Here is an 11,756-nt window from a genome sequence, read left to right on the forward strand (position 1 = left end):
CCGAAGGGGGGTGGGTGGGATCCTGAAGCGGATCCTGGGCGCGCTGCCCACGGAGATGGCGGGCTGGCTGCGGAGGTGGCGGGCGGAGAGCGGCGCGCCTGAGGGGATCCCGACCGAGAGATTCCTGCTCAGCCGGGCCCGAGAGGAGCGGAAGCGGCAGCAGCAGCGGGTGAAAAGAGCGGGAGGATCCCCTCCAGGGAGGAAGGGCTGTTTTGCCTTGTCAGGCTCTCAAGTGCCTCAGTGTAGGAGAGACCTTGGTTTTCTCTTCCTTTTCTCTCCCAGTTTTCCTCCTCCGGATTATTCTATAGGAACCCAAGGGGAATTTGCATCTCCACCTATGGATGTGATCCATCTTTGGAGACACAACTGCAGGCGGTGACAGTGGAAGGGACTTGAGTTTCCCTCCATTTTCACTCCCAGAGTGGTGGTTTCCCCCCTCCGGATTATTCCAGAGGAAGAAGGGAATTTGCCTCTCTTCCAACTATGGATATAGTCGGATATGGATATAACACGGTCTAACGTTTGGAGACACTAAAGGACCCCCCCTTGTTGCAGCAGCAGCGTTCAATTGTTTCAATGTTTTAAATTGCAGGGCCATTTGATGAAGATGGCCACCGTACTTCCGGAGGGTGGAGGAGATCTCTCTGTGGAGCAGCTGTTGGGCTTCTCAGAGGAGGATCCAACTCAGGTTTTGTTACCACGTAAGTGACAGGTTACTTCTGCGGGCAATGAAGCCTGAAGCCATTTCATTCTAGTCAGGGCTTTTTCCCCCCCGCATAGAATGCTCAGAACGGAGTTCCGGCACCTTTTTTGGATGGAACCTTGTAGGGTAGGCAAGATGGGTTGTATGACATGTGTGAGTTCCGGCACCTTTTTCTTTTACAAAAAAGCACTGATTCTAGTGCTTCTTCTACACATACTGTAGTGCTTCCCAATAGCTCAGAGGTTCCCAACCTTTTGGGCACTAGGGACCGGTTCTGTGGAGAAAGGTTTTTCCGCCGACCGGAGAGTGGGTGGGTTTGTGTGCTGCCTGCATCCCACGGATGAGGCGTTGCTTGTTTGTGCGGACTGGTTGCTGGCATCCCGTGGCCCAGTACCAGTCCACGGACCGGGGGTTAGGAACCCCTGCAATAGCCGACTCATTCAGCTTCCAAACACTTTTTTGTCCATCTCCTTTTACTGTATCATTTTATCTTGATCCCAGGGAACACAAGTTTGTCTATGGAAACCCCTGAAACATCTTGTCTGTCTGGTGGAGCCACAACAGCTCAGGTAAGGAGGCTTGTCAGAGCAGGAAAATCTTGAGGGGGGGGCAGGTGTCGTTTGTGGCATGACAATCTATTCTACACAAAGCTTGTTAAGGATGTAATGTATTGGGCCTTTTTACTTGAACTGTTTCACGTGTCTTTGAATGCTGCTTCAGATTGCCTAATCAGGGTCTCTGTGCAACTCTCGCTGGCTGCCCAGACATGCAGTCTCCAAGACAATCATTGGTTGGCTCTGGGGCAGGAATAGGTTCTTCAAACCTATTGGCTGCCGCCTAGTGGCCAACCGTATAAGTAGCTGCGTAGAAGCCTCTGTTCTCAGTTCTGTTCCTGTTTACAATAAAGCAATGTTCCTGTTTGAACCCTCTCGTCTCGCCTCCTGCTTGCAAGAAACTCACTACACAACAAAGGAGGTCAAGTGTTGAGATCAAAAATTAGCTCGGTTCCACTTTCAAGATGATTGTTTAAATCTAGGGTCCCCAACCCCCGTTCTATGGACTGGTACCAGGCCACGGCATGCCAGCAACACAAACAAGCAAAGCCCCATCCGTGGGACGCAGGCAGCACACAAAACCACGCACCCTCTGGTCTGCGGAAAAACCTCCCTCAACGGTACTGGTCCCTGGTGCCCAAAAGGTTGGGGACCTCTGGTTTAAACACAAGCTACAGAAGGAACATTCCTCCAAGGTAGACCAAACTTGAAACCAAAGACATGGAAGGTAATACCACTTTCTTTGTAGACTTACACCAGGGGTCTTCAAACTTGGCCCTTTTATGACTTGTGGACTTCAACTCCCAGAATTCCTCAGCTGGAAGCAGAGCCAGTTAAAAGTATAGATATGTATAGGCTTTACCAAGCATCTTGAACTGTGTTTCCTTTTAGTATTTAGTATGCAAACTAACCAAAGAGAGAAGCAACCTAGAACTAAGGAGAAACTTCCTGACAGTTAGAACAACTAACCAGTGGAACCACCTGCCTCCAGAAGCTGTGAATGCTCCAACACTGGAAGTCTTTAAGAAGATATTGGACAGCCATTTGTCTGAAATGGTATAGGGCAGGGGTAGGCTCAGGACTTCTGGGAGTTGAAGTCCACGAGTCATAAAAGAGCCAAGGTTGCCTACCCCTGGTATAGGGTTTCCTGCCTGAGCAGGGGGTTGGACTAGATGATCTCCAAGGTCCCTTCCAACTTTATTATTATTATTATTATTATTATTATTATTATTATTATTATTATTATTATTATTATTCCCATCCATGGAATATTCCCTAGTCTCTTTCTTAGCATTGAAGTCACTTCTTTTAAAGTCTAAAACACTAGTCTTGACTTCCAAAGGTGCTTTTTCACAAGGCAACTGGACTTTCTTGTTTTTCTTTGAAGACATTTCACTTCTTGTCCACGAAGCTTCTTTAGGAGATGAAGATGTTTCTAGGATGAGAAACAAAACGTCTTCGAAGAAAAACAAGAAAGTCCAGTTGCCTCGTGAAAAAGCACCTTTGGGATAACTTATGACCTGGATGATTCTCCATAGACATTTAACTAGTCTTGACTTGCTCAAGCAAGATTCAGTTAATATTCAGATAAAAGTGATATATGACAGGTATGGAGTTATTACATCAAAAAGAAAAAAGTTTTCTCTCAGAAAAAGAGGTGACAAAATGGCGTACCTCTTCAACGTCTTTCTCCAAAATGAATTGTGGTAGGAAGACATTCTAACCAGACAGGTGGATTGTCGGAGAGGCAGCTGTGAACCCTAGTAGTAGATTATGTCACAAAAGCAGCATTTTCTGCCTTATAAAACTTACTTTTGGGATATTGGAAAGGTGGAAGAGAACTTTCTGGATTGTCTCTGCTGAGGAACATTTCCTTTGAATTTCAGGGCTCTGTATCCTTTGAGGAGGTGGCTGTGTATTTCACGGAAGAGGAGTGGGCTCTGCTGGATTCTAGCCAGAGAGCCTTACACAGAGAAGTCATGCTGGAGAATTCTAGGAATGTGGCCATTCTGGGTAAGTATCTGTTTTGCTCTGGTATTCAGGCATTTGTGGAAGTCTTTTGTTGCCATAAGTGCTCGGAAAGCAGCTTCTACCTAGAAGGACTTTTTTGCTTAAATGGACAAGTTGGTAGATACTTTAGAAGATCATTTCTCATCTGAGCTTTCGAGGAAGTTCTTTAGCCAAGGTGACAATTTTTCTTTAGTCTGATTCCAGAGCAGATAACCTGAACTACTTTAGGTCAGAGGTCACCAACCTTTTTATGCTGGCGACCCAGAAGGAAAAGGAGCAGCTGGGAAATTTGCATGCACACCCTTGCATGCGCATCCACACGCACAAGCACGCGAACAGGGCCACACACAAACGGGGCTGCGCGCACCCGCATGTGGCTAGCGGCCCGATTTGCATGTGCGCTAGCCGCTGTTCCTGCTAGCCCCATGTGCATGTGCAAACAGGCCGCACAAGCCACACAAGCTTTGTGGAAGTTGATAGCCTTTTTTTCCATTCATGCTTTGGAATGCTCACCCTGATGCTGGGGTAATTCACATGTAGAGAATCATTTTCATATTCATTGGAGAGAGAGGGATTACAAGAGAGTTATAGATTGAAGCAATACAGGCTGTTTACCTAGAGGAGGCCAAAAAAAAGCTTTGAAGGTAACATTGACATTGATTAGGGTCTTGTCAATGTTAGGCAGTAGCTGCGATCGAGTCTCTAAATCAACAATTCTGGACTGTTTTGTTAATGTGACATTAGCAGAGATGTGCTGCCTTGCAAAGAACAGCAGCTAAGGAAGAAGTAGCTTGTTTAGGCAATCTCTCCCCTTCTGCGAGGAGGGGAGAGAAAACAAACATGTACTGACTGATGTCATTGGGGAACACGTGGCTGAGAGAAATGCTGTGAATGTCATAAGTGTGAGCATTGACTTTTTCATCACCTTCATAACTGGTCACTCTCCGAGGCAGTTACTAAACAAGGAATACTTGTAGTGCTGCTGTTTGGCAAGATGGGCCTTTGAAGAGGGCGGCATAGCTAAAGAAGTCCATTGTTCAGGAGAGGGAATGTTGACGTCTGATGATGGAGAATGGAAGGTTTGGACTTGTCTACATTGCAGTTCCCTTTTAAGGGCGGCTGTGGGCTGTACTAGGAGTGGATAAGACTTCTGTTTTTTGTTTTGATGGGACTGCAGTGGGGGGGGGGTTGTCTAGAGCAAGGAGGATCAATTCAGGTCTCATAAAGTAAAGGTTCCCCCACACATGCATGCTAGTCGTTTCCAACTCTAGGGGCCGGTGCTCATCTCCGTTTCAAAGCCGAAGAACCAGCGCTTGTCCCAGGACGTCTCCGTGGTCATGTGGCCAGCATGACTAGATGCCAAAGGCGCATGGAGCGCTGTTACGTTCCCACTGTAGTGGTTCCTATTTTTCTACTTGCATTTTTACGTGCTTTCGAACTGCTAGGTTGACAGAAGCTGGGACGAGTAACAGGCGCTCACTCTGTTACACGGCACTCGGGATTCGACCCACCAAACTGCCGACCATCTGATCGACAAGCTCAGTGTCCTAACCCACTAAGCCACCACGTCCCTTTTTCAGGTCTCATAGGGCTAGGTAAAGAGAAGACCTGGGTTTTAACCCAACTCTCGTCTAAAAGGCGGGGAGGCAAACAAGTTGCAGCCTCCATTTTGTTCATTAGATTTATTTCCTCCACAAGAGGATATAAATGCAGGGAAGGATTGGCAGCAGTGATGAGAGACAAAAGATCCCCTCTGACAAGGAACAGCTGCCTCCCCCACCTGATCCTAGGGCACGGAGAGTAGAGCGGAAGGAAGCTTTTCCTTATCAGGAAAACTCCATTTTAGTTTGTACTGTCAACCAGGAGAATCTCAAGAGATTTCTTTTATGTTTGAGGGTGATGTTCACCTTAGGAGAGATAAGACTAATGATTACATCATTTCAAGTGCCATCATGAATTCAGGCTAGGTGTGTCAGTATGTAACGTAGGACATTCTTGAAACTGCATTTGCTGTAATGAAATCAAGTCGTCAATTGCTTCATACATTTTGTTTTCGATACCCCTTGCTCCTGATTACTCAGTCTTCAGATAACAAAAAAGAAAGGGGTTCTTTTTGTCTCCAAAACCAAAATACCTCATAAAAATTAAGTAGGGAATTGCCCCAAAGTACATAATGTTTGAGGTAGAACCTTAAATGAACCAAAAGATTTACGCCATACAAAGAAGAGTCTAGCAAAATGTTGTAAATGCAAAAATAACAGTTGCAGCGTTTTTCTGCAATGAATGTAATGATTATTTTTTTTCTCTTCTTCGTCAAATCAGGTTTTGGGCAAGAGCATGAGAATTACCAGGAGCCTAACCTAGCGCTATTCCAGTTTCCAGAAAAAATGCTCGGAATCAAGGGGGGACTTCGAAAAACTTCGAAAAACTGCCTAAAGAGTGGAAGGAAGAAGTCTTCTCTTTCTGATCACAATGGCCTCCCAACCCAGCAACTTCAGCAACGAGAAGAAGTTGGAAAATATCTTGGATGTGACAAGACAGACAGAGCGAAATTTGTTTTCAATGAATATTATGCAAACCAGACTGAAAAGGAACAATATGAATATCAAGAATATGAGGAAAGTATCAGCCTTAGGTCTTCTCTTGTTTTACATCAGCCATCATACATCCCAGAGACACCATATACATTTATAAATTGTGTCGAAAAATTCACGTTGAACAATCATTTTACATCACAAAAGGAGATCCCGTATGTGTGTGAAAAGAGTTTTAGCCAGAAACAGTTGCTTATTTTACCCCCAGAAAATCCCCCAATGGAGAAACGGTATAAATGCCTGGAGTGTGGAAAGACCTTCACTCACAGATGTAAACTTACTGTCCATGAGCGGACCCACACTGGGGAGAAACCATATATATGCCTGGTGTGTGGAAAAAAATTCAGTCAGACAGGTCACCTTACCAGACATCAACGAACTCACACTGGGGAGAAACCGTATTCGTGTCTTCACTGCGGAAGGAAGTTCAGTGGAAGTTCAAACCTTATCAAACACGTAAGGAGCCACACGGGAGAAAGACCATATAAATGTACAGAGTGTGATAAGAGCTTTAGTCGGAAAACTACCTTTATTTACCATAAAAGGATCCACACAGGAGAAAAACCATACAAGTGTCTGGAGTGTGGAAAGAGCTTCGGGCGGAACAGTAGCCTTATGCAACACAAAAGAACTCACACAGGGGAGAAACCGTATCAATGCCTGGTGTGTGGAAAGAGTTTTAGTGGCTCCTCGGATCTTATGTACCATAAGAGGATTCACACAGGGGAGAGACCGTATAAATGCCTGGAGTGCGGAAAGCGATTCAGTAGGAGAAGTCGCCTTACGGCTCACAAAAGAAAACACACAGGACAGAAACCATACATCTGCCTAGTGTGCGGAAGGAGATTCAGTCAGAGCAGCCACCTTACAAGACATAAAAGAACTCACACTGGGGAGAAACCATATACCTGCTTGAAGTGTGGAAGGAACTTCAGTGGAAGATCTAGCCTTGTGATACATGTAAGAATCCACACGGGGGAGAAGCCATATAAATGTACAGAGTGTGGGCGATGCTTCCGTCAGAGAACGACCTTTATTTACCATCGAAGGATCCACACAGGGGAAAAACCATACAAATGCCTGAAGTGTGGGAAGAACTTCAGGCGAAACTGCCATCTTAAGAAACACGAAAGAATGCACACAGGTGAGAAGCCCTACAAGTGTTCCGAGTGTGGAAAGAACTTCAATGTTCGCTCAGATCTGAATTGTCATAGAAGGATTCATACCGGGGAGAAACCTTATAAGTGTTTGGAATGTGGAAAGAGTTTCAAATGCCTCAGTCATTTTATTTGCCATAAAAGGATTCATACAGGGGAGAAACCATTCAAATGCTCCGAGTGTGGAAAGGGCTTCAGTCAGAAAACTCACCTTTCACAACACACAAGAATCCACACAAGAGAGAAACCATAAGCTCGGGAGCGTTCATCACAAGTGTTTTCTTCTCCTAATCCAGGGCTTTTCAACCAGTGGTACGGGTACCACCTGTGGTACATTGGCCCCTGGCAGGTGGTACACGACCATCCTAGAAGTGGTAGCGGGGGAGGGGAATGAGCTGAACCGGTGGCAGCACCGCACAAGCCTGAGCGAGAGACGGCTGGAGCTGCAGGGCTGTCAGGGCTCAGCAGAAGCACCAGGATCAGCGCCAGGATCCAGCTGGAGCTCGGCACTGATCCTGGCGCTTCTGAGCCCAGAAGAAACGCCGATCAGCTGGAATGTTGCAGCATCTCCAGGGTCTTGTGATTTACATTCAGATGCTTGGCAACTGATTCATATTTAAGATGGTCACAGTGTCCCAAGGTCATGTGAAGTGACCAAAACCTGATGTAACCACCCAGCAGAGGGGGGGAAATAAAAACCAAACACACCCAACCCCACCCCCGCTGCCAATCCTCAACAGAAATGCTCACAACAATGAAAACCTCGGACAGGAGGAAAAGAGCCGCCGGGTGGGCAGGTGGATGTCTTGCTCGGCTGTAGCTTGGGGGGCACTTTTTCAGTGCCATTGTAACTTCGAACTGTCACTAAGCGAACTGTTGTAAGTCGAGGACTGCCTGTACTTCATCAATTTTTTCCTTTTGGGGGGGTGTCATCAAGTTTTTGACACCTTGCTAGGTGACTGGTGGTACTCGGTTGTTGCCATATCCTAAAAGTGGTACAATGGGTGAAAAGGTTGAAAAGCCCTGTCCTAGTAAAGAGAGACCCGCGAGTGAAAAACACCAGAAATATGTTGACTTTGCGGTACCGTTCAGTTGAAAATGGAGCCTCATCAGATCTAAATGAATCCGCACTGGAGAACTGTAAAGTGTAGAAGTGTAGAAATGGGTTAAAATGTGTCACTGCCCTTATTTCCCATAGGGCAGACTATGAGCATGGACAAACCTTTGGTGCCAGTGGTGGTCATCCTCCCCCTCCCACCTTCAAGAAAACACATATCTGAGTTTGGATGAACTTCATGGATGCTAAACCTGTGGATTGAAGAGCTGATCCATAAAAGAGAGACAGTACATCAAGAAATGGAGCAATGCAACTATTTTAAGGTGACTTGCCTACCAGAAAAAGGGATGCGGTGGCTCAGTGGGTTAGGACGCTGAGCTTGTCGATCAGAAAGTCGGCAGTTTGGCGGGTCAAATCCCGAGTGCCGCGTAACAGTGAGCGCCTGTTACTCGTCCCAGCTTCTGCCAACCTAGCAGTTCGAAAGCACGTAAAAATGCAAGTAGAAAAATAGGGACTACTACGGTGGGAAGGTAACAGCACTCCGTGCGCCTTTGGCATCTAGTCATGCCGGCCACATGACCACGGAGACGTCCTCGGACAAGCGCTGGCTCTTCGGCTTTGAAACGGAGATGAGCACCGGCCCCTAGAGTCGGAAACGACTAGCACTCATGTGCGGGGGAACCTTTACCTTTACCTACCAGAAAAGTTCCACTCAGGAAAACAAACTGTGTAATATGGAGAGGGTTGGTAGGTTGTTTTGGGTTTTTTTTTTGCTTAAGTCTTCACCAACAGATCATGAGTCCCTTTCCATATTGTTAGATCAATTTTGAATATTTTTCCTGATGTAATCAGGGACCGTTTTATCAGAGGCTGGCAAGGATTTATATGGTTGCTCAGGATTAAAGTCCCATGAAAACAGACTGAGGCTAATGGGAATGTTTAGCCTTGTTAAACAAAACCAAACCAAACCCAGGAAACATATAATATTTCTGTGGAAGCATTTGATGCGGTGTCCCATAGAAGAAAGGGAAGATTTATCCTGCAATGCAAAATAAACGTGGCAGAATCTGATTTAATGTTTTAAAAAATTATTGTGATGGTGGTAAAATTGAAACACACAATAACTACTTTTGCTGACACCAACCCCATAATAAAAAACAGGATTACATCTCCTCCTTTCCAAAAATCCACATGTTGTGCAGCTTTGTAAAAAGTTTACTACAGTGCTTGTCCTTTTAATTTTAGAATAAAATATTTGACGGGTGATTTTTTCCCCCCTAAGGAGCACACTTACTTTCTTATGCTGTATCTTTTTTTTTGCTAGAACAGTAGGTAAATTTCCCTCGTTTTTCCATTCTGTGTCTCCAGATAGGGGTCAGTTGCTTCATATCAGTGTTGTTTTCCTCACTATTCAATGAGGTGAAACATGGAATGTGAAAAGACTTAACCTTAGAAACGTGGAATCACAAACTGAAGAGGGAACACAACTTTAACGGAATTGGACCAGCAAGAGCCACTTCTTAATTCAGTGATTATGTGAAACTGTTTTCAATGTGTGATACCATCCATGGCAAGATCCTGCTGACTCTCTGCTTCTCCGTAACCCATTAGACTGTGGGTTTGTTTGCCATAATTTCTCATCTGGACAAAGCCGTGCTGTCACCACCTCAGACTGGTGGGTTGCTGTGCAGTTGTAGTTTGACATTCCTTGGTGTGGCTTTGGGGGTTCCTCCACTCACTAAATTTTTGCGAACTTGAGGCACCAGAAACTCTGATGTCATTGGCGTTTACAAGATGGAGCCTGCTTCCCAGGATAATGCAGCAACATATCTTGACAGAATCAGGACTTTCTTGATCCAGGGAATAAAAGAAGAGACTCCTTATTTGGGGAAAGGATTTAGTTCTTCTGTTGGAGTAGATAGAAGCAGCTTGGGGAAGACACTGGGGGGAAAAAAGTGGGATTTAAGATCTCTCTTGTGCCTGACATCGGTAGATTTCCCTGTTAGAGATACTTCTTAGTTTATGCCTACATTGAGCAGTCTCTTGAATTTATCTGTGAATTTTTAAAGTAACTACTCAATTTTTTTAAAAAACAGTTCAGCTTCATGTATTTCTCCATTACAATTTCATATTCAAAGAAAAAAGGAAATTATTCTTACAAATAAAGATAAAAGGCTCTACATTTAGGCAAGAACAACCAAATGCACAGGTACAGTATAGGTCAGGGGTAGGCAACCTTGGCTCTTTTATGACTTGTGGACTTCAACTCCCAGAATTCTTGAGCCAGGAATTCTGGGAGTTAAAGTCTATGAGTCATAAAAGAGCCAAGGTTGCCTATCCCTGGTATAGGTGGTACCTTGCTCAATAGTAGTAACTGTGAGAGGGATCTTGGAGTCCTAGGGAACAATCCCTTAAATGTGAGCCAGCCATGTGCTGCAGCTGCCAAAAAAGGCAACGCAGTGCTAGGCTGCATTAACAGAAGGATAGAATCAAGATCATGTAGAGTGTTAATACCACTTTACAATGCCTTGGTAAGGCCACACCTGGAATACTGCATCCAGTTTTGATCACTATGGTGTAAGAAAAGATGTTGAGACTAGAAAAGTGTACAGAGTAGAGCAACAAAGTTGATCAGGGGACTGGTGGCTAAAACAAGGAATGGTTGCTGGAATTGGGAATGTCTAATGAAGAGAAGGACGAGGGGTGACATGATGGCAGTGTTCCAATATCTCAGGGGCTGCCCCAAAGAAGAGGGAGACAAGCTATTCTCCAAAGCACCTGAAGGCAGGACAAGAAGCAATGGATGGAAACTAATCAAGGGGAGAAGCAACCTAGAACTAAGGAGAAATTTCCTGATAGTGAGAACAATTAATCAGTGGAACAACCTGCCTCCAGAAGCAGTGAACGCTCCAACACTGGAGGTTTTTAAGAAGAGACTGGACAGCCATTTGTCTGAAATGGTATAGGTTTTCCTGTCTGAGCAGGAGGTTGGACTAGATGACCTCCAAGGTCGCTTCCAACTTTGTTGTTATTATTATTATTACTTGGGGGCTAAGTGCGAGACAAGAATATTTTCACATGCAAAAGACTTAAGAAGGTGAAATGTGCAACTAAACCCTTTTTCCATTGGGTGCTACTCAATTTCTTAGCAGGGGCACAGTAAGATATTCAGTTTGTGGAGCAGGGAACTCTGCCTCAAAGAAGTAGCCCATCTCCATCGTGGATCCTTAAGACTGGGAGAACCTTGGAGATCTTTTAGTTGGATTCGTGCGCAGGACATCAATCCTCAGTCAGCCCAGAATAATTCTGAACCAACCTTGGATTCAGACCCTTCGGCGATGGAGCCACGTCACAACTTTAGAATACCAAGTTGGGCAAGTTGGACAAAACATTACAAAAAAAGATGTTGGGCCTTTGGAAAAAGTACAAAGAGCAGCAACTAAGATGATTAAAGGCCTGGAGACTAAAACACATGAAGAACGGTTGCAGGAATTGGGTATAGCTAGTTTAGAGAAAAGAATGAGGATTATGAGCCAGCAGTGTGCTGCAGCTGCCAAAAAAGCCAACACAGTGCTAGGCTGCATTAACAGAGGGATAGAATCAAGATCAAGTGAAGTACTAATACCACTTTACAAAGCTTTGGTAAGGCCACACCTGGAATACTGCATCCAGTTTTGGTCA

General features: G+C 45.0%; 1 protein-coding gene across 3 annotated transcripts; it reads left to right on the forward strand.

Moving 5' to 3' along the window:
- The first annotated feature begins 544 nt into the window (after window positions 1-544).
- On the forward strand, window positions 545-10,175 carry LOC308661178 (uncharacterized protein). 3 transcript variants are annotated; one of them, XR_014024912.1, is made up of 6 exons: window positions 545-701; window positions 1,205-1,272; window positions 3,144-3,270; window positions 5,590-7,005; window positions 8,217-8,398; window positions 9,444-10,175. XR_014024912.1 is itself a non-coding variant. In XM_081316013.1 (5 exons), the coding sequence occupies exons 1-5, from the start codon at window positions 602-604 to the stop codon at window positions 8,306-8,308; spliced, it is 1,803 nt and encodes a 600-aa protein (XP_081172139.1). In that variant the 5' UTR covers window positions 545-601; the 3' UTR covers window positions 8,309-9,357. The 3 variants fall into 3 exon arrangements, 2 of the variants coding, with proteins under 2 accessions (XP_081172139.1, XP_081172138.1); XM_081316013.1 differs by lacking the exon at window positions 9,444-10,175 and having other exon boundaries at window positions 8,217-9,357; XM_081316012.1 differs by lacking the exon at window positions 9,444-10,175 and having other exon boundaries at window positions 5,590-8,342.
- The last annotated feature ends 1,581 nt before the right edge of the window (window positions 10,176-11,756 follow it).

Source organism: Vipera berus (assembly GCF_964194415.1).
Source record: "Vipera berus genome assembly, chromosome: 2".
Lineage (NCBI taxonomy): Eukaryota > Metazoa > Chordata > Lepidosauria > Squamata > Viperidae > Vipera > Vipera berus.